This window comes from Uranotaenia lowii, chromosome 3 (assembly GCF_029784155.1).
Source record: "Uranotaenia lowii strain MFRU-FL chromosome 3, ASM2978415v1, whole genome shotgun sequence".
Taxonomy (NCBI): Eukaryota; Metazoa; Arthropoda; class Insecta; order Diptera; family Culicidae; genus Uranotaenia; species Uranotaenia lowii.
In genome coordinates, this window is record NC_073693.1 from 54,568,215 (window position 1) to 54,591,519 (window position 23,305).

Here is a 23,305-nt window from a genome sequence, read left to right on the forward strand (position 1 = left end):
CCAGTTACCGCCTTCGCAGTGGCCACGAACCGAGTTGTCAGCCTGCCAAACCAGTTCGACGAGTGAGATGAGAGTTCCAGTTGCTGCGCTTCCAGCTGTCGTGAAGGATGACGAGTTTGCAGATCGTATCTTTGGAATGTACTCCAGTTACCAAAAACTTAGGCGCTCCATCGCTCACTGCATGCGATACTTCCGCTTGTTGAAAGCTGCTGCACGGAAGACGAAAATGGACCCATTCCAAGCGCTTACCACCGCCGATCTGCATGAAGCAGATTTGACACTTTGTCGTCTTGCCCAGAAACAGAGTTTTCCTGAGGAGTTAGCCACCCTAGCATCGACCGGCCGCCTTCCATCTTCATCGCAGTTGAAGTACATTCGCACAAAACTGGATTCGGATGGAGTCATTCGGATTAGAGGAGTTCTGGCCAATGCAATCGTTCCAGAAGCTACGAAGCATCAAATTGTTCTGCTCGCGAAACACCCACTTTCAAAACTGTTGGCGAAGTATTATCATGGGAATTTACTTCACGCCGGCCCACAACTAATGCTCGCCACGATCCGTCAAAAGTACTGGATCATTGGTGGACGCAATCTAGTGCGCCGCACATTCCATGAGTGCCACAAATGTTTCCGATGCAGACCAAAGATGATCCAGCAAAGTATCGCAGATTTGCCTACGTCCCGTGTTGCGCCCCGAAGACCGTTTGCCGTTTCTGGTGTGGACTATTGCGGACCAGTTTACATCAAGTCTCTCGTCCGTAACCGAGGCCCAACGAAGGTATACGTTTGCATCTTCGTTTGCTTTACCACACGTGCCGTTCACATCGAGTTGGTGTCTGATCTCTCCACGCCGGCCTTCATCGCTGCTCTTCGCCGATTTTCTGCCCGCCGAAACTTTCCCCACGAGATCCACAGCGACAATGGCACTGCGTTCCGAGGTGCAAACAACGAGTTGCACAGAATTTACCAGATGCTGAAAACCGAACACGGAGGACGCAAGAACATCCTGGATTGGTGTGCAGAATCTGGAGTTGCGTGGCATTTCATACCACCTCGATCGCCCCATTTCGGAGGTCTATGGGAAGCAGCAGTGAAATCAGCGAAGCACCATCTATTGAGAGAAATAGGCCACTCCAACATTTCCTACGAAGACATGACGACGTTACTAGCCGAGGTGGAGATGTGTCTGAACTCCAGACCCTTGATTCCGATGCCAACCGAATCCGACGAGTTAGAAGCCCTGACACCTGGACATTTCCTTGTCGGTGAAAGCCTGCGATCTCCACCCGAAGAAGACGTCGCAACTGTTCCGGACAATCAACTGTCGCATTGGAAGCTCACGCAGAAACGGTTCCAACGAATCTGGCGTAGATGGTACCCAGAATATCTGCAGCAGCTTCAAGCCCGAGCCACCAAGCACCGTAGACCATCAACTGTAATCCAGCCCAACCAAATGGTGATCATCCAAGACGATCTGCTTCCGCCAGCCCAATGGCCACTAGGGATCATCACAGCCGTTCATCCTGGGAAAGACGGCGTCGTACGAGTGGTCACCTTACGCACTGCGAAGCGAGATGTCGTTTCCAGGTGTGTCAACAAACTTGCTCTGTTACCCGTACCAGAACAACCCGAACCCAATCCAGCTGATGAGCAGCCCGTTGGAGAACCGGTCACCGCAGTTCCTGAAAACAACCAATGAGTAGAGCTGCACTCTAAGACAGCTCCTGTACGAAATTTCATGGATCAGGTGATTGCGGTTCCAATATTTTTAAACGTTGTTTGTTGGTCTACTTGGTTCCCTTTTGCTTCCCAGAACCACTTGTCGTCGTCTCCGCCTGTACATTGCGGACCTCCTAGAACCAGTAGTCGCCGATTGCAGCCTGAATGAGTAGAGCTACACTCTAAGTTAGCTCCTGTACGACAATTTTGAAAATCAGGTGATTGCAACTCCAATATTCCCATATTTTGTTTGTTGGGCTACTGGGTTCCTTCTTGCTCCGCAGAATCAACGCTCCGAGTGTGGTCGCACTTCATCGTTTCCGGCTTCGTGTGGTGGACATCCTTTCCCATCGAATTCCTAGCACCGGCTGTTTGAAGGCAGTATCGGTGGTCGCAGCTTCAATGAGTAGAGCTACACTCTAAGTTAGCTCCTGTATGACAACCATAAGCACCAGGTGATTGCGGTTCCAATCGTTTTACTGTATGTTTGTTGGTCTACTGGGTTCCTCTTTGTTCCAGAAGGCAAAGCTCCAGATGGTGTCCGTACCGCCCAGTACCAATCACTCCTCCTGCTCACCTGGTTCCGTGCTGCGTCCTGTTGGTCCACGTATTTAGTCGAAGATGAAGGCAACCGATGAAGGCTCCCCAATGATACCGAAGCGAGTGTTGAAATGTCCGTGCCATTTCAAGGTGGCCGGAATGTTTGTAACCAAACCTAGAATTCAATACCTGTCCCTATACCGTAACGAAAAGTAACACCATACACAACCTAGATTCAATTATTTGTTAAATGTTAAATTTCTTTAAATTATTGTATTAATGTTGAAACTTAAAATATTGAACCAGTCTAGTATAAGAAACAACATACCAGTGAGTTACCGAATGAACTGTTTGGAAACGGTAACTCACCAACCAGCTGACAAAGCAACAACAAAGTCAGCATAAGTTAGTTGAAATAAAGTCTCGTAGCGGCAACAACGGCTCCGTAGTCCGTACTATTGTTTGTTTGTACCGTCGGTCGAGTATTAAAGTTAATAAAGTGGTGTTTTCATTCGTTTTGTCCTTGTAAATCGGTCGTCTATTAGTGTTTCAAAAGCACATCCGAAACCCGGAACAGCAAGATAAGTGCTGTGAATTGTGTGCGGACTTGATTAAGTGCACCGAAAACTTTTCCCCCGACCCGCTAGCAGCAGTGAGTAAACAGCGAATAAGTGGAGCAAATGAACCGACTGGCCAGCGCGGAAGGAATTGTTCGACCCCCGTTCTATGGTGCTACTTTCCTACACCGTTGGCGAGCAACGGAAAGTAAAACCTCCGATTCGAATCAAAAGCGGTAAGCTACCCCCTGAATCCTCAACAATGTTTTATACTAAACAAGTACCTATGAGTAAAATAATTATGAATTGTGTACTCATTCATTCAAATTTGAAGACATCAGCTATGAAACTGAATAGTTTAAATGATATTTCAACATGGGTGAACGGAATATTTTTATATGTTGGTTATCCACCATGGGTGCACGGATTCACCGCAGTTGCCCAAGTATGTATTCACAAGCATTCTAAGATTATTAGGTTCGACAAATTTTCAATGCAAGTTCACTTACAGGTATTCTGGCCAGCAGATCGTGGCCTAGTGGATAGCATACTTGTCTTCTAAGCCAACGTTCATGAGATCGAATCCCGGTCGTGACATAACCTGGCACACATAGTATGATGAAGGTTGGCGGTTATAGCATTAGTGAAATGCTAGCCGTGTATACCTTGGAATTGTACGCCTCAATAATGCAGCACATGCATGTGGATGGATCTTTTCAAGGGAACTTAGATTGCACTTGGAGATCCTACCTTGATATGTGTGTGCTCGTAGTGCTACCGGTAAACAACTGCAGCTTCAACCAATAGTGCAGGGGTGTCAAGTAGCATAGCAAAGTAAAAATAGTAACGCGGGGTAATACCACAATAGATCAACTTAATGGTCGCAGTGGACTCTCTCCCCAACAGGAAAAAAAAAACAGGTATTCTGGCACCCGTGTATATATCTGGTTACACGGTGCTTTTATAGAAGATGTTTAAAAGAAAAAATACAGTAACTCTAATTTTTTCAGAAATGAAAAATTTAGCCTTTTCTGAATCATTTTCAGGCAAAATTAAAATATTTGGTCGGTGAGTCCTCATACGTTTTATTTTTTTGAAGATTTGTAGTCTATATTTAGAAATTATTACCTGTAAATTCATTCCAATGCAATGGAATAGTAACTTTTTTCGTGGAAAACTTATTTTTTTTTTATTTTTACTGAAATATTTTGTCATTCTGAAACAATAAAAAATTTCAACGCCTGGAAAGATAAGTGATTTGGACTTCCTGAAAAACTTATTTTTATATGAACATTTTATTTTAAATTTTATTTTTTGGAATATCCTTGTTATTATTGGTGTTATCCAAATGTAACAAGAATTTATATTTATATGTGTGTATCTTGGAGAACTAATTCTGGTTAAAAAAAAATGTTATGATACATGAATAAGAACAGTCTAACACCATTTGATTTGTTTACAACAAAATACTAAAAATATTTTATTTTTTTTTAAAATTGTTCTTTGCTATATTTCCACAATATTTGCAGGCTCTGATGCATATGGGTACGCACTTTTAAAACCAAAAATTTAATTTTGGATGATGTCACTCGTTTACGGCATTTTTAAAATAAATTTAAAGATAAATATTAGATTTAAACATATCTAAGAAGACCAGTTTTCAATAAAATTTTGTTAAAAGTTAAAGTACTCTCACTGAAATCTGCTTATCTTCCGCTACATAACATCTATTTTAAATTTCTTTTTCTCATATTGATGGTGAATAAATTTTCTATTAGTCATTTGAACTTCACTTTTGCTTAAAAATTGAAGTACTGCTGATATTTTCATATTCATGATCAACAAAACGATGAAAAACGATTTTTTTTCTAGAAAAGTTTCTATTTTATCGACGGTTTTGGACCTGATTTATGCGTTTTATTTTTTTTGTTTTTATGAATTTCTATGGTTTATTCAAATCAATGATTTCTATACTTTTTGCCATAATTGGTATACAATTGTAGAAGTTATGATTGTTTTACTGTAACATAAATGCTTCATTATGATTCTATTTAATAAAGAGACCTTCAGTGTACAGTAGAATAATTAAAATAAGTAAGGGATGAACAAAATATGATGAATTCGACGCGCTGCAGGCTAGTTTGCTATCGATAATCTGCAATTCGCTTTTGCCAACAATACTGATAATTTTTGTACATGTAAGATCGACAAAAACATTGAAATGCATTTTTTTTAGAAAAATTCCAAATTTATCACAGTTTTAGACTAGATTCATCCATAAAATAAATTTATTTCAAAAAAACTGTAAAATTTTATTTAAAACAATGAATTTAAGAGATGATTTAAATAATATAGTGGTTTGGAAATCGTGGAAGCTAAGATTATTTAATCTTTACAGTAAAAATAAAATGGAAGAATCACAGAGTGCAGCAGGGTTACAAAACTTGGGCTAGAAAATTATAAAAATAAAAAAGTTTAAGCAAGCTCCAGGCTTATAATGATAATTGTATCAAAAGACAGAAACAAGCAAAATTTAAGCTAGATTGAACTGCTGTTGCGATTTGCATTGAGTCTGAAGTGCGATTGGAGTTTTGAGACATTTAACTCAGAAGAAGTATAAAAACGAATTTCTCATCAAAGATGTCTTTTAACGTATCGTTAACTTTCCAAAATTCATTATCGTAATATTTTTTTCAAAGCTTAAATTAAGGCAAACGTTTCTACTCCTGAGCGCATTACGATAAGAGTTATCATAAAAAAGTTATAGCGATACCTAGTGTTTACTAATTTTCTTATACATTGAGCTTTTTTTCAATAAAATTTCCTCCAGTGTTGCCACAATCAAAAAATCTAAAAAAATAAGGATTCAAATGGATTCATATTATTTTAGATAATTCTAATAATTTAAGATAATTTGACCCTCTCAGACTACTGACAGGATTTGCCAGCCAATTTTTAATTTTTTTTTAGGATACGAAGATACTTTTTAAGCATTTTTTTATGTTAAACAGCTCTGTAACTAGTTTTAAAAAATTTGAAAATTTTTCAAAGTTTTTAATGACATTGTTGAGTTTAATTCAAAGGTATTAAAAGTAAAAACTAAGAAAATTAGCTCCTCTGAAATTATAAAACACTAAAAATATATTTATTTTTTAAAAATTTCAAATAGAAAATTTTCAAAAAAATATTTTGTATGGGGGGTCACCGACAAAATATTTTAATTTTCGGTGAAAATGAACCGGAAGAGGCTCTACTTTCTACCCATGCAAAAATTAGCGTTACTGTATTTTTTTTCTTTAAGTCCTTCTACGAAACACACCGTGGTTAGCTGGCAACTGATTGAACATTCTTATTGAAAATTCTTATTATAAGAGGAAACACATCTTACCTGTCGGCAACTTATAGGGGTTTGAACCCAAAAGTTTTCTTGCCGATACCGGGAATCGAACCCAGTACGCCTGGCATATCAAGACCAGACTCGCGCCAGCCTATCTGCTAGACCACGTCGGCGCTAAGATATTTCAACATGGGTGCACGGAATGGCTGCAAATTTGTCGTTGTAGATTATATTGAAAGAAATAGTTTTCAACTTGCTTCAGAACACAAAATATTATTGAGTCAGATACGACAGGTATTTGAAATGCAATATTGGTCAATCGAAAAACTTTTAAGGAAAAACAAATCAACGTGTACGTATAGCAATGATGATTCGTTATTTTTATTTTCACTGTTGTCCGTCGCACGACATTACTTGATGCACATAATTCCTAAAGTTCACTCGGTCCATGGTAACCGTTTTCCAATTTCTTGGATGATGATCAGATCTTATCAAATAAATATACGATTGCAAAAACCTGTATTTTAATGATGAATAAACAAATTTATTATTTCCAGATATAATTGAAATATTTCTTTTCCAGGAAGGAAAAAAAACGGCACTTAAAATAAAAATCGTTATTTAAATCGTTATGTCTCAACATGAAAGACATGGTTTCGATTTTGGTTTAGTTAAGATTTGTCTAAATGCTTTTTAGTAATTTGCAAAAAGTCCAATATTTGATTAAAATGCGGTGAATCCGTGCACCCATAGTGAAAAACCATGTATATAACACAATTTTTTTTGAATCTATAAAAGTCTTTATTCTTTACCTTTAGCATGCTTAAAAGTTAATTTTGGATGAATGGCGGTGAATCCGTGCACGCATGGTAAATTGCTCTACTTATAGAAAAAATATGCTTCAAAACCTACAATACCAGGTATAATTTATAGGTAACGTGTTGAAAAATTTCAGAGCGATGGATGCTTGAAAATATCTACTAAAACAAAATTGAAGTGAAACCGTGCACTCATGGTCAATACCCATAGCCATCTTACATGATTTCGTAATTAAATAGATAATGTGTTTTAATTTTTGGATAATTATTTGAAATATTCATTTTATGACATACACGCATTCGTCAACTATGCAAAAATGAGATGATTCCGTGCATCCATGGTGAAAAAATATTTCCATTTTATATTAAAAACTTGAATTCTACAATTTATAGAAATTCCAAAAAATAAGATTACAACTTTTTCTGACATCATTAAAGCAAGTTATTGAATATTGAATAATAAAGATTTTAATTCATTCAACATCTTTGTTGAGGACTGTGAAATGATTAGACTTATGGTTTTTAAAATATCAAGGATTCAATTAAGTTTCATTTTTTCTTAAAAATTTCGTAAAAATTCTCGTTTTTTGCAGATTTGGAAAAAAAATAAGAAAAAGAAAACTTCCATAACTTTTTTCATCAGAATTGAAAAGTATTGGAAAGTTGATCATTGAATCAATAAGTATTTGTATCATACAGATTTGTCAAAAAGGTACACAAATAAAATAACTAATTTTTACCTATTTTTAGAAGTTATCTCGAAAACTAGAGCTCACAAAATAAACTAATTTGATGTTTGGGTTCAGTGCCCCTGAATAAATCAAAATCAGATTCCTTGCACCTAGGAAAAAAATTGAATTCGGTTGTCTTGTGGTATAAGTGATGCTATTTTCAGAAAATTCATAGGCAGACCATGCCAAACATTGATTAAATTGAGTCATTTTACTTCCAAATTGCAATCCACATTACCAAAGTCATAAGATTTTCATGATTTTGCCTTAGAAAGCCAATCCCAGAGGTATCTAAATCAAATTTAAAATTTATGAATTCCTCGAAAATTTTCTAGAATCAAAAATGTAAACTGTAGCATTTTCAAACCTTGCTCAACATCTCAATGCAATTATTTTATACAGAAGTTCAAATTAAAAAAAAACCTGTTTATAGAAAAAAACGAGGCTTCACGACAGAACATAAAGGAATTGTAAAAAAAACTATTCGTAAAAGGGCACAGAAAACAAAACGCTATGGTTAAGCTCTATGAAAATTTTATATAAAAGGGATCACGAGAAATACCATCGCATCAGTTCGAACAAAAAAGGGTATTTTTTTTTCAAACAACGGTTCAAATCTGGCGCGTTAATTAAATTAGTGTTTAAACGTTTCTGGCCCGTAGAATTTTATAAATTGTTTAGTGTGTAGCCGGAATTTCGTGCTAAGTGCCATGTCAGAATAGTCAGTGGTGAAACTAACCTCGTAGCGAAGTAAAGTCTACCTGTACAGAGAGATTAAAAAAAAAGTAACAATTCATCGAGAAAAAACCCAAATCCAAAAAGGTAAATCTTACGTCGTAGCTAGGTAAAGTGCATCTGAATTGAGCTGAATAAAAAGGTACAATTCATCTAGAAAAAAGGTACCTTCGGCATCGACCTCTTCGAAGAAAAGCTTATCTCGCAGCGATTGAAAAAAATAAAACAGTACTAGTTCAATTCAACTAGCAAAAAGGTAGCTTTTTGCCGAAGCTGTTCAGTGAGGTTGAGCCGTTGACAACAATTGTTCCCCAAAAATTGTTAATCGGTAAGAAATCATGAAGTTTATTTCGACGTATTTTAACACGTGGTCTCTTTGTATCAAATTGACAGGTTTTAATAAAAATTTTTAACGAATTCAACGAAATTGTACTGCAATTAATTAAAAGCGATATAAACATCGTTTGTTTACTAATTAACGAAAATAAGCGTTTAAAAGGTAAATCTATATCGAGATTCTCAAAAACTACTCTTACATTTAGAAATTAATTAAAAAATATTTTTGAAAATCCATGCAAAATTTTGAAACATGACAGTTTTTCCGGTGAGGTGCCGAAATTCTCGGTTTTTTCCCGGTGACACGATGAAATTCAACAGTTTTTCCCGGTATTCCCGGTTTTCCAGGTTAGCTAGCAACCCTGTGTTTTCCATATCATTCCGGAACAGCCACAGCCAAAGTTCAATAAAAAAAATTAATTCCAATTCCAAAAAACTTCAAGGACTGGGGGACCAAATGGGACCTTTCACACCGTGAAGAGCAACGGCTCATCACCAGAATTTGGATAGGACATTCTCGACTGGCCAATGTGCTGCACCTCATGTAGCATGTAGCACATCGTTATTTATTGGACACGTTCTCAAGTAATACACAAGAGCATCAGTCTGAATTTGGCCAAAGTTTTGGTAAAATAATTAATAGTTATTTAGTGCAGGGGTGAGCGACTCTTTGAACCAATGGGACAAATAAAATTTGACATCTTGTCGGCGGGCCGAGCATAAAATGACTTTTTTTTAAATAATTAGCAGAGCTTCACGTCATTTTTTATTACTACAATTTTTTGCCGAAAACAAATCTGTAAAAGGAAAGATAACAAAGATAACTTCTGGAGCTAGCCACAGTGATAACTAAGAATGTGAAAAGTATATACATATGTATTTAAAAAATCAGCGTCTTCTTAGCGTTGAACGTTGAATCGCTAATTGACTTTCTGCGATTTTTTCCTTTTAAAATTAAAACTTGTCCTCGAGGCCGAGATTTTTTTGTCTAAAAAACGGTAAAAATCTCATGTTTTTTAATTGAAGTTCTGTATTGGATCATAGCATTGAGGTGTTGAGCAAGGTTGTCGAAAACGCAAAAAAAAGTTCAATTTCACATATTTTAAAGCAACTATCTTCAAAACTACATTCTTGATTCTAGAAGTTTTATCCTCTTTTTTTTATAGAATCATTGGGATAGGATTTCTAAAGCTATTTTATTATTTTGGTGATGTGGAATGCGAATTATAAGACAAATTTCTGAAAAGGCATCGCAGATAATCGTAAAAGACCTTTTGAGCTCCATCACAGAATTTTAGATATCTATAGTTTTTATCAACTTATACTTATCAACTTATAATTTTTGTCAGTACTTTGATGACGGCTGATTCATGTTGTAATCTTTCGTAATTTTCGTCAATATTCAGAAATAAAAAAAATATTTCACAAGGTTTTGGTTTAATTTTTTTGCCAGTATTTTAATGCTATCAGAACAAGCCTTTTTGCCGAGTTGGATAGAATAATTTTAAAAAAAATCTGCTGAGCTGAGCTTTTTTTTTAAATTTTAATAGACGCATTTAACCTATTTAGCTATAGGTCTTTCGCGTCTCTGTTTTATTTATCACAATATACAAAAAATAATACATTATTCATATTTTTTTATATTTCCTAACCTATTACAATTTTATATCAGTTTAAACAAATCAACATCCTTAAGAAATTTAATAACTTTGTCTTTTTGTTGTTTCTAATTTTTCAATATAAGGTAATTCAATAGAATTACTAAGTTTCAACAATCGCATTTTTGGAAGTAACATGGTGCACTCCATGAAGATATTGGCAACAGTAAGATAGATTTTACAATTAGAACAGATAGGAGGAGACGAATAAGGAGTAAGAAGATAGTCATGAGTAAGTCGACAGTGGCCGATTCTAAGTCTAGTCAAAACCTTTTGTTCATAAAGGTTGAGCATATCTTTTATCATACAACTTTATTTTTGCTTGAAACTAAAATAATGACTTCGAAATTCCTTTGATCATGTGTAGCTTCCGATTTTGGCTGCACTTCCGACTCACTTTCATGGATTTTGCTTTTCAAAGTGGTTGGAGTTAAATAATTAGGAAAAATGTATAGTGAATTAAGAAAAAAACCTAATATAACGTTATTCCAATAAACAATGTTGCATTTATGCCTTGAACAGAACATAATAAATGCTTATAATGCAAGAAAAAAGTTAACAATTTAATGATTGTGTGGCAAATGCAGATAAGTGCATATTTGATCAAGTCATATAATATCCTAATAATCCATTGTAGAAAAAAAATTAATGCATAAAATTTGAAAAAAACTTCGCGGGTCGCACAAAAGGTTCTCGTGGGCCATTTGCGGCTCGTGCTCATTTAGTGTATCTTGTGTAATCTTGTGAAGTTTTTTTTTGATACTGTAATGTAAGTAAGGGTCAAAGTTACAGAAAATTATCTTTTCTTATGTTGCAAGCTAATCATAGTCAGTTCTTCTCAATAGCGTCATTACCCTGACAAAAATCGTCCTCGTTAAAAATTTAATTTAAAATGTTGTCCTTGTGCCCTATCCTATTTGATGCTTTAGTGATCCTGCTGGTCTTTATTCTTCTAAAAACAATAAATAATCGTGACTTACCTAATTCCAAACGCGCAGGAATGAATCCCAGGAACCTGTCGCCACCGCCATTCCGTTATCCGTAACACCTAAACAGGACACCCTGTTATCGTGACCGGCCAGGATTCCGGCCCGTTCCGCCTTCATCGTGTCCCACACATTGCAGTTGAAATCATCGTATCCGGCTAGCAGGAGGCGACCGGATTTCGAGAACGCTACCGACGTTATGCCACAGATGATGTTGTCGTGCGAGTACATGGCCAATTCCTGATCTGCTCGGATGTCGAACAGCCGGCAGGTGGCATCGTCGGAACCGGTAGCGAAAGCCTGTCCACTGGGGAAGAACGCAACAGCGTTGATGTCACTTTCGTGGCCGGGGAACGTTTGCTTGCATTGGCCATCCCGTACGTCCCACAATTTGGCAGTGGCGTCACACGCTCCCGAAACGAACACTTGACGCTGGGGCGACAGGGAAAGGGCCATCACGTCACCCGTGTGGCCTTGGAATGAAGTGGACTGCTGGCCAGTTTCGATATCCCAAAGGGCACAGGACATATCACCGGAGCTCGTCACAATTTGATTGTCGTCTATAAATCGACAACAGGACAGGTACCCCGTATGGCCTCCGAGTTCGCGAGCGATCCGCACATTTCCTTCTCGCGTTTTGAGATTGTAGATGGAACAAATGTTGTCGAGCCCTCCACAGGCCACATAGTTGCCAGAAGGAGCATACGCGCAGGTCATAACCCATGAAGATCTTAAAGGTATTGCGTGAACTTTGTTGGTTGTGTACGAATCCCAAACGATAAGTTTGCCATCTTGTGAAGCTGATACCAGATATCGACTATCACTTCCCCAGTGCATGGCATAGATTTTAGCCAGATGGCCACGCAGGGTGCGTCGTGTGCGGAGCTGGATTCGTCCTACCGCCTCCAAATGATTTGTTGCTTGCAGGATCGTTGTGTCACAGGCCACCTTCCGGGCATCCCGTATCGCATTTTTTAGCTGTTCGGCCTCAGCCCGCAGAGCATCGATTTCATTCATTTTCGTTTAGCACTTCCAAACGGATGCTCCTTTTTTTCTTCGGCAGTTTGCCACCGCCTTAAAGCGATCACCGTTATGCAAACCCTACAATGTATGGAAACTGATAAGATAACACACTCTAGGCACTAATCTTGTTAAGATCTTCGCAACAATAATGTGCTATATACTGAAGAAATGTATTCAAGATTCACCCACACTTTTTGCAACCCTCAATCCAATCGACTACGAAAGAAAAAAAAGATCAACAATCAAACCAACTCCACTACCAACACTGTTTTAGTGCATCCCTGGATAGAAACGTAGCCATATTGTTCGGGGCACACGGAACGGAACAGAACGGAACTGCAACGAATCGACGACGAAAAGGCGGCTGCTGCGGCCAGTCAGAGGTAGAGTACCGATTACCGAGTTTCGCCCATTACTTCATCAAGGCAAATGGGGAATATATTTCACGCTCGATCGTTGCCTATACTTATGTACGGCTTTACTGGAACAGTTGGTTGGCTGACTGGCTGTATTATTACGGTTTTTGTAGCCGCCTGCCAGCGCAGACCGATTCGATCTGCGTATTATAGAGGCTGATTGGGTGTGGGAATCCGCCTTAGAGTGGTACAATTGTACATGGATCGATACGCAGTTCGACGATGAAATTATCATTAAATTTATTAAAATTATTTAAATAAATTTCGAAGGCCTTGAATCACGTGAGAGATGAACTTTCGAAATGATAAAACCGTATAACTAGAAACATCCAAAAATTTCATGACCTTATTTAAATTAGTGTTTCAAGAATTATGATTGAGAGCTCTTAAAAGTTTACTCAGTCCAGATTTAAGCATGTATAGCATTTTTTTTAACTCAAAATTAATAAGTTCTTATAAGTTCGATAAACTTTCAAGATTAATGATTATCCTATTGAGATGCTGTTTTGTTGATAAATGTCCGATCAAGAGACCTATATAAGTACTAAATCGTGGTTACTTAAGTTCAACATGTTTATGGAGAGTCGTGCGCTTGGTTCAATGATGCTTTTTATTGTTTTTCAGTTGGAAACAATAGTGGTGCTTTCCCAGTTCTATGCTCTATATTTAATCTAGGCACTCCTCGATACTCCGCAGAAAGGTTCAGGTCCAATCAACAGTCTCTGAAATCTTTCCCTAGACGAGTGTTAAATAAAAAATGAGAATGTTTTCAATACCTTTCAGTAACTTAAATAAAGAGCGTAAAATTTTCTTTCTCCAAGAAAATTGTTTTTTGGGCTCCCTAGAAACAGTAGGCGTGTTTGGTTTTGCTAGTTTGCATTTAGTCAAAGCAAAGATGGCGTCGAAACAGCACGTGCTCCGCGAACGCATTGTACGGTTCTACGAAACGCCTTTTCAGCAAGGGAAAAAGTTCACGGTGGCACATTTTAAGGAAGAAAATGTACCTGTCAGTACGGTATATCGTATCCTGGGTTCTCTGAACGTAGAGCGGAAGGTCGGAAGTGGTCGTCCGGTGACGATAATGACGAAGCAGAGGAAGACATCATTAAAGAAGCTGTTTGACAACAAGGACGCAACCAGCCTGCGTGACGCCGGTCGGAGATATGGCGGCTCCCACGTATTGATCCATCGCACCCTCAAGATGGAAGGAAATCGTCTGCAGGAAGAAGACGAGGTCGCCGGAGTACACGGAGGAGCAGATTGAGATGGTTAAATCACAGTGTCGGTGGATGACCAAAAAAACCGCGGGACGTCATTCGTTCTGGATGACGAAAGCTATTTTCCGCTGTCCAAAACGCATATTTCAGGAAATAATAATTACTACTCCAGCGACAAGTCATCCACACCGCCTGAAGTGAAATACAAGTTCAAGCACAAGTTTGAAAAAAAGGTTATGTTGTACATCGCCGTTTCCGACCGGGGCATTTCAAAGCCTTGGTTTAAGCCGAGCGGTCTGGCAATCAACCAACAAATCTATCAAGAAGAGTGCCTCGAAAAAATCCTGCTGCCGTTCCTGAACAAGCATCACGCGGATGGGAAGTACGTCTTCTGGCCGGACAAGGCGTCTTCCCATTACGCCAAGAAGACGCTGGCGTACCTTGAGGAGAAAAAGATACCGTTCGTGCCGAAAGATCGTAACCCAACAAACTTGCCCCAGTGCCGCCCAATAGAGTATTTCTTTAGCTCACTCAGTGCTCTAGTGTATAAAAACAATTGGAGGCCCAAGGACACGAAGCAACTGACTACAAGAATCCCGAATTGTATCCGGAAAATAGACGTAAGTGCCGTACAACGTTCTTGTGAGAGCATCGCGACAAAGTTGCGTCGAACATCAGACCACGGCCCTTACTCAAACATTCACTGACATTTTTTTGAAGAAAATACATTATGTTATTAAAAAAAAATCCTGAAATCGATGAAAAGAAAATAACAATTTTTTATATGTGATTGAAAAAATTCTCATTTTTTATTTAACGTTAGCTGGTTTGCTTCTTCGTTCTCTAGGATACAGGCGGGGGCCTGGTACCCAGAATAAAATACTCTGTTCTTTATGGCCAGGTTTCTTAGTGCAACAATACACTCCCATATTTACTAATTTGCGAGTCACATGTGAACGTACTTAGTGCTCTAAGAGTGGCCTGGGTGCTCTGCGAAGTAGTTCTCCCCGTGGTGCAGAGTGGAAACGTGTTTGCATTACACGCCCCCCCACCTTTATGAAGACCCCCACAAACAACGTTGACTATGATCATGTACTCTATAGGAAAACGACTCCATTTGGCCAAGGTGTGCTGCCGAGCTGATGAGCCTAGGAGGCTAGCGAGTCGTAAGAAAAGAGCCGTCTGTCCAGCAGGATCCTGGTGACCAGCGCAAGAAGGAGGGAAGAAGGCTCTGTAGGGAATGCAGGTGATCCTACGAGCGGAAATACCGGGTGGCAGACGGTATCGCGCAAGAAGGAGAGGCCCAGGGATACGGAGACTAAAAAAGCCAAATCCCGACCCAACGACGCGAATTTTGTCAAGGCACCCGAGGATACGTACGCAGATGTCCTATGACCGATGCGTACAGACGTGAGCCTCGCCGATCTCGGCGATAACGTCCGGAGAATCCTTCGGACCCGCACCGGTGAGATGATCCTGGAGCTAAAGCGTGGCGCCGGAAACTCTAGCGTAACCTTTACGGCTCAGGCGGCCGAAGTTCTTGATAACAAGGCCGAGGTACGGGCCCTCTGTAAAGAAGTGACCATCCGGATGAAAAACCTGGACGAGGTCAAAACGGAGGAGGAACTGCGGGTGGCTTTGGTCGAGCAGTGTAAAATTCGCTTGAACCAGATGTCGGTCCGGTTGAGTAATGGCCCCCCTAGAACTGGAATGCACAACAGCAGACAACGTGGTGCAGAGGATGTGTATGGACTTCAACATTTGGTATGCGGTCAGCGATGAGTTCACCCGGATCATGACTGCCCTGCAAAGCAGCTGCAGTCATCGGAAGTCCGCGAACGGTGTATTTAGGATGACTCCATCGACGGGTAGCATCTGAGTAGTGTGCGTCCGGTCCTTTGATCGAAGATACAAAGATAACGCATCAGCTTCTGCGTAGCGCTGGACACGGGTGCGCCGCGAACGTGTTTAGAATATCCCACTGACGGGGAGTATCCTAGTAGTGCCGCTTCCTAAGGGGGAAACTGCGAGGATAAGACTATACCTTCCTTGTAGCGGACTTCGCAGGAACCACTGTCGGGGGATACCCACGGGTGGAGATGTTCTCGATGCCGGGCGAGCCCCTCGAGTCGGTGTAGAATGTCGTCACAGTGGAGAAACATCCGAGTCGTAGCGTTCAAAGTCCCGAATGTGTGCCGTGACAGGTGCGAGTCCAGGACAAGCTGCTCTCGATTTGGCACACGACGCGCATAAAAATCCTATGGTTGCCAGAAAAAGCGATAAAAGAAAACCGGACAACGGTCGGAGTAGACTGACCCCATCGGGGCTGTCGAGAAGTGTGCGTCCGACCCCACGGTTTGAAGCTACAAAGATAAGGCAACATCTTCTGCGTAGCGGATGCCGTGGGTACGCCGCGTTCGTGCGTAGGATGCTCCACCTTTGGGGAGTGGGGTTCAAAACGACCGAAGCTGTGGGGATAAGACTTGACCTGGGGAAGGATTATTCCACGATCGGGCCACGGGTTGAATGGCTCTCGACGTCGGGTGAGCCATTTGAGTCGGTAGCAAACGGTATCGCGCAAGAATGGAGACAAAAAAAAAAACAAACCTTGACCCCATAGACGCAAACGGCGCGTCAGGGAGAGGAGAGAGGCGATTGCCGTCTTCGTCGGGAGTCATTCGAGTAGTTGCGTTAAGTTTCGCACGGGTGCTGTGCCAGGCGCGAGTCTAGGATAACCTGCTCTCGATCGGCACACGACGGGCATAAAGGTGGCAAACCTCGAATCCTGGAGATAAGAGGTCGGGTCGTGAGAGGAGTGATCAGAGCTCGAATCTTAGGAGAAAAGTTTTGTGTGGTTAACCCCGAGCCTTTACGATAAGGGGTCAGGTTTCGAGTCGCAAGAGGAGAAATTAGCCTTTAATCAACAAGAGGAGGTGTATAAGTGGTCATATCGAGTCATTACGAGGAGAGGTCAGATCTCGAGTCGCTAGAAGAGAGATCCGATCTTGAATCATGTAGAGGAGAAATCAACCTCGAGTATATGCGAGGAGGGGAGAGGTTTGTGTGGGAATCCCGAGTCATTGCGAGGACATATCGGTTTTCAAGTCGTTAGAGGAGAGTTCGGACGTCGAGTCGTAAGGATGAGAGGTTTTGCTGAAAGTGATCTCGTCAATGAGTATTGCCTTGGAGCGCACTAGCTCGAATAGACCTCCCACTATTGAAGCATAGTCTACCGGGATCTACCACCTGTGGTTACCAACTAAAAAATAGAGCGGACTGGGTGTCAGAGAATATGCAGATACTTGTGTACCTGTATCCTCTTTTCAAACAGGCTTAAGGGCGTTCTAGAATTGGTTGGCTAGTTTTCCATAGGAATTGAGATCCTGAGTCTAGGTCCGAACACCCCTGCCTCAGTTCTTTTATCCATTTTTGATCCATCAGTGAAGAATTGAACGGATCTGAAATGAACCGCAGGCCCACCTGACGGCCCTATCATTGATAGTTACATTGTTTTGTATGAAGTGGAACTTTAATGGCAAATAACATCTGGGATGGATCAGAGTTAAAACAACAACTTAAAAAATTCCTCTTTTCAAAGAAGGTAGGCGAAATCAATAAATACGTATATCTACACTAAAAACGAATAAGAATTAAAGGTGATACGGTCAAAATTTGGTCAATATCAACTTGACGTATTTCTTTCAATTTTGCATTAAAAAATCCTGAACACCATAAAAATGTCATTTTGAAGGTGTGTGTGTGTAGAATGTTGCTCCTATTTTGATTTTCGAATTCACTCCTCAGTTGTCAAAATGACGTCCAAGGAGGAAGAGTAGCGGATCTAAATTTTGCTCGCGCTTCGCGAAAATCCGAACTACTCGCACGCAAAGCTGGCAAAATCGCTAAAAGTTACCAAATCAACCGTTAAAAATGTAATTTAAGTGTTTGGGGAACGTTTGTCGACAGCCAGGAAGTCTGGATCGGGGGGACATCGAAAACCTGAAGCCGCTGAGACGACAAAGAGAGTTGCTGGTAGTTTCAAGCGAAACCCTAACCTCTCTCTTCGAGATGCCGCAAATAAGCTGGGTGTATCGTCTACAACCGTGCATCGAGCCAAAAAACGAGTCGGACTATCGACTTACAAGAAGGTAGAGACTCCAAATCACGTACACGACGATGCTGACGAAGTTTGACTGCGTGGTAATGGACGACGAAACCTACGTCAAAGCCGACTACAAGCAGTTTCCGGGACAGGAGCTTTATACGGCAAAAGGAAGGGGAAAGGTAGCAGATATTTTCAACCACATGAAACTGTCAAAGTTCGCGAAGAAGTATCTGGTTTGGCAAGCCATCTGTACCTGTGGCTTGAAAAGCAGCATTTTCATAGCTTCCGGGACTGTCAACCAAGAAATTTACGTGAAAGAGTGTTTGAATAAACGTCTGCTGCCTTTCCTGGAGAAACACGGTTGTTCCGTACTGTTTTGGCCGGATTTGGCATCTTGCCATTACGGTAAAAAGGCCATGGAGTGGTACGCCGCCAACAACGTGCAGGTGGTTCCCAAGGACAAGAACCCTCCCAACACGCCAGAGCTCCGCCCAATTGAGAAATACTGGGCTATTGTCAAGCGGAACCTAAAGAAGACCAAAAAAACTGCTAAGGACGAGCAGCAGTTCAAGGCAAACTAGCTTTCTGCGGCGAAGAATGTGGACAAGGTGGCTGTACAAAATCTGATGGCAGGGGTTAAGCGTAAGGCCCGGCAATTCGGATTTGGAAAAGCGGAAGCCTAACTGAATATTTTTCCTGAATTTTATACTAATTAAACTTGAAAAAGAAATTTAATTTGTTTTTTTTAAATGAACGATTGCACCGATTTACACGCGTTTTTCCTCGACTAACTTTTGACCATATCACCCTTTCTAGTATAGGACTCATACGGGGATATAAAATTTGGAGGATCAATAATGAAAAGATTGGGAATAAAATTTATAACTCATCTGTATTCGAGTGTTTATGAAAAGAATCTATTCCACCTATGATTTGGAAATTTAATTAATTTGATGTGAATGTTTTTTTTATATTGTAACATTTTTTTAATCAAAAATTTTGATATCCCTACAAAATAGACTAATTTGAAAATGGATAGTGGCCTTTAATTTTCGTGTCATAAAAAATTTGCAAGATAACAAGTTATATAAAAAGAGTGGAAAATCGTATTAAAAAAAAAAAATCTCGATGTAGACACTATTTATAACAGTTTAAAATGATTTTTTTTAAATTTAAAAAAATCCTGAATGGAGAGTTGAGTTATAAGCCGTATGACAGGTTCGGCTTCGAAGCAACGGTTTAGTGGTTTATTTATCCCCGAAAATACAGTACTCGCTTGTTTATCGGACACTGTTGGGACACAGTGGGACGCAGCACTACTGAGGGTGCCTTGCCATCGGAATTTTTGACTAAAAATGATGTTTTTCAAAAAATCAAAACAATAATTGATATATTATTGAAGTTTGAGTAGCTAGTAGAGAGAAAAACTGAATCGAATGAGCTATAAGACCTACAAACATTTGTGGGAAAAAATATATGAAAACAACAATATTGCCTAATGACATAGCTGAGCACAAAATGCATCGATTAATGAAAAGGAAAGCGTCCGATTTGGGAAACATTTGAAATTTAGAAAAAAATATCTTCGATTTTTAGGTTTGATTTCAACAAAACGTTCTATTATGAAGTAAAACAGCACCCAAAAATATCTGATTAAAAAGTGTTCTATTAATGGGCGAGTACTGTAGTTGTTGGAAATCAACATGATTGAATTCTCGATTACGCATTTCATTCCGGCTTCCTGGAGACGGTTTTAATTCTTGGTTCAATACAATATTTCGAATTTTAAAACAAGTCCCATGCTATAAGTATGGATGTTTTTGAAAAAAAGTGAGAGAATTGAACTTACTTGACCAACATGTTACTTCAGTTTTAAACAACAATAATCATAAATGTACATATTTTATAAATATTTCAAAAAGGCAGGTGATCGAGTTCTACCGTTCAAGGAACCTACGATAGACTGGATTTGATCCATGAATGACTCTTTTTAAATACCTTTTGATTGAAATTTTGTTCTAACTTAAACGTGCTTAAACTTAAAATTCAGATTTAATGCATCTTATGAAAATAAAAATAATTTACGAGTAGTTTTTGCTGATGGATATCAAGATATACACAGTCAAATAATGATTAATGTAAACAAGTAAAAATTCCCAAAAAAGACTTTGAATGACTCAAAATTATTTAAAAGTAAACGATTTTAACAGATAAACAATGTATTTTTAAAAGTCCCCCAAACAATCTCAAGCCTTCTGAACCACTTTAGGGCGATTCCACACTGATATGATGATCCCTTCCTGGTAGTTGTGCTACATCCGAGTAGGGGTATTCGAGGTATTCTTCCTTTTACACAGGGGCACCCCGACCCGAGTATATCTGTAATAGCTGATCTGATAGCTTCGTTCAATCGTTAGTAAAAATCGGTTTCAACTGGTTTCTGTCAACTGAAAGATGTTCAAAGAGCCAATGTTTTGGTCGAAACTAGTCAGGTCGTTGTTCAATGGAGCAAGTTGAAACTAGTCGAAACCAATCCAGCTCGGCAGCAGGATTAGTTTCGACTTGGTAGAAATCGGTCGAAATCAATTGGAAAGAGACAGATGATCAACTGTCAATCCATTTCTACTTGTTTCGACCCGTTTCGACTAGACTTCATTGAACAGGCATATCATCAGCACTCAGGTCTCGTACAGCCGCCGTGGTGTTCGCCATGAAGATAGCCGTCTCGGTCTCACTCACACACAATACCCTCAATACAGCCGCCCAAATGTTCGTCATTGAAGTTTTCGCTCCGCTCCGTGCGCTTCCCCTGACAAACCCGTCTCGCCTATAAGCCAATCCACACCACATCCCTATAATTATTTCCCCTCTCACACAACCCAACCCAACAGTCGCCGGAATCTTCGACGATGGAAGATTCCTCCTATGTTTTCCACTCGCTGATGACCTTCCCCGCACAAACTTCACCAAGTGACTTCCTTTTGGGTTTCATGGGCATATTTTTTTACCAGTTTTCAACTTTTTCGTTGGGGGGATTAATTTTTCTACCTCGATCGAAAGCTTTTCACGAATAAAATCACTGTTGGGGATGATCTTCGGAAAGGGGTTTCGTTCGGTAGGGAGGGTTGTGGGAAGTTTTCCCCCCACAGGAACTTCCAATTGATTTACCCACCAAGTCGGATCACTGCTTTTCCCGTTTCGATTCGAATTCCACGGCACTGACTCTAGCGATTCTTTTCACCACAATTAACACGGGCTCAGTGGAATCTCGATTTTCAACGCACTAATCCCGAAGACGGCAGAATTCTTCGCAAAATGTTATCGATGGCGACCGAATTTTTCCAGTAAATTTTTTTTCCCTTCAATTCTCACGTCATACACTCACTTCGCGAGTTGCGCCTGGACTTTATCTCGAATCGACCGCGAATAAATTGGAACCACTATACGCGGAGAACACCCCTCTCCTGTTGCTGTTTTAACACACAAACACACCACAACGCAACGGCACTCCATTCAACGGATTCAACTAAAAAAAAACAACGAACAAATTATCTGGCACTTAACACTTCGTTGCATCTTCTAATCTACTAAACTGACTAAACTACTGCGACATTTCGCGATACCAGGTAAATGTTTCACGTTCTGTAGTTATAAGAAAATGTATGGGCTGTTCCCAAAAGCTTCCTAACTCTACTGAGGAGGGCATGGTGTCGCTAATAACTCCCATAGCCAATTATTGCTGGTGCTAACCATGCTAACCACCCTATCCATCTTCTTGAACTGCGCTCTTTTAGCTTTTTCTCATATTTGCATTGAATTAGACTATACGCTACCTCAGACAGAAGAATACGGTTGATTTCTGCTGCGTTAATCTGTGCGGCAGTGGCCCTCGTAGATACGCAGATCACGATAACACCAATCACTGATTTATACCACACGATAGGAGGAACCCTGTTGCTAAACAGCAATTCAAGATTCTTATTCGGCGCGGCGCGGGTACTCCAGAAAACTCAACAATCGACGACAACACTCTATTCAACACTACTTTCGATCGACTCGACGGCGTTGCGTTGCGAGTTGCGATGCGATTAACCAGTTTCTCAAGTGCTGCTTGCTAATCAATTCTCATCTCACTCTTCTCTGTCTCTCTTTTTTCTTCGAGTTGCAACTGCTCAGGTGTGTTGGTGAGCAGATGATTTCTGTGCACACCACTACCATCACACATCCATAGTTTACTTTGCATGCACCCAAAGTTGTTTGTCAGATTACCAAAAAAAAGTTAACAACACCTTTCGTGAAAAACATTTTTTTTTCAAACAAATGCATTTATGCTAGGACAAAAGCAAAGTTATTTCTGTTTTCTTTCAAAACATTTAAAAGATTAAAAAAAATATACTTTGTTGTTTTTAATTGTTTTAGTGCAACTTCGTATTCCCTTCAAAGCGGCTGACTTCCTGTCAATCTGACTCACGCAGCGCACGATTACACCGGAGTATGTTTTGGAATTCAGGCTCGATTCACTTTTCAAATACACAACAGCGGCTATTTCATTCGTTTCATTTCATCTGATGAATTAAGTATAGGTATTTCTATAGGATTTCAAGTTTTTGATGATGATGGAAATTGAAACTTTCACTTAACCTCGAAAATGCCCAAACTTGAGAACTTTCCCCGCCAACCCGAATGAAACTCCCTCCCTACAGGTTTGGCTATTGGTGGCATAGCTCAAAGTTAAGCTCTTAAAGGAGAACTTATCCCCCAAAATCTGATACCACAATAAAATGGAAATCAAAATAAAAAAAAAATATCGCCAGGTTCAGGAATCACACCCATACCTACAATGGCTTTGCGATTACCACCTCAGGATGCTAACCGCTCGACCACCGAAGAGTTGTTGAGAGAGGCAGCTACATCATCGTATATGTGAGACTTTCTGCGAATGAAGCGGGAATAAAAGTTATCCCCCAAAAAAACAGTTCTTCGCTTTGAACTTACCCCCCAAACCTAAATCTGCCACGATGGAGGTAACAGAATCAAATGCGCTTACAACAAAAACCCCCCAAAAAAACAGTTCTTCGCTTGAAGGACAAGTTTGGCTTATAAGCAAGCTGTGATTTTTTCACAAAC

At 39.9% G+C, this 23,305-nt stretch overlaps 2 protein-coding genes across 7 annotated transcripts; one reads left to right on the plus strand and one right to left on the minus strand.

Annotated features, from left to right (window-relative positions):
* Positions 1-67: 67 nt before the first annotated feature.
* On the plus strand, positions 68-3,058 carry LOC129752195 (uncharacterized). Its single transcript, XM_055747984.1, has 2 exons — positions 68-1,937; positions 2,004-3,058. The coding sequence occupies exon 1, from the start codon at positions 68-70 to the stop codon at positions 1,697-1,699; it is 1,632 nt and encodes a 543-aa protein (XP_055603959.1). The 3' UTR covers positions 1,700-1,937; positions 2,004-3,058.
* Positions 3,059-11,374: 8,316 nt separating this feature from the next.
* On the minus strand, positions 11,375-22,267 carry LOC129755386 (guanine nucleotide-binding protein subunit beta-1-like). 6 transcript variants are annotated; one of them, XM_055751838.1, is made up of 4 exons: positions 22,012-22,267; positions 21,351-21,704; positions 12,630-12,656; positions 11,375-12,518 (listed from the first exon to the last, which is right to left on the minus strand). In XM_055751838.1, exon 4 carries the CDS (start codon positions 12,432-12,434, stop codon positions 11,412-11,414), a length of 1,023 nt encoding a protein of 340 aa, XP_055607813.1. In that variant the 5' UTR covers positions 12,435-12,518; positions 12,630-12,656; positions 21,351-21,704; positions 22,012-22,267; the 3' UTR covers positions 11,375-11,411. The 6 variants fall into 6 exon arrangements, with proteins under 6 accessions (XP_055607813.1, XP_055607816.1, XP_055607811.1 ...); XM_055751841.1 differs by lacking the exon at positions 21,351-21,704; XM_055751836.1 differs by lacking the exon at positions 12,630-12,656.
* Positions 22,268-23,305: the final 1,038 nt, after the last annotated feature.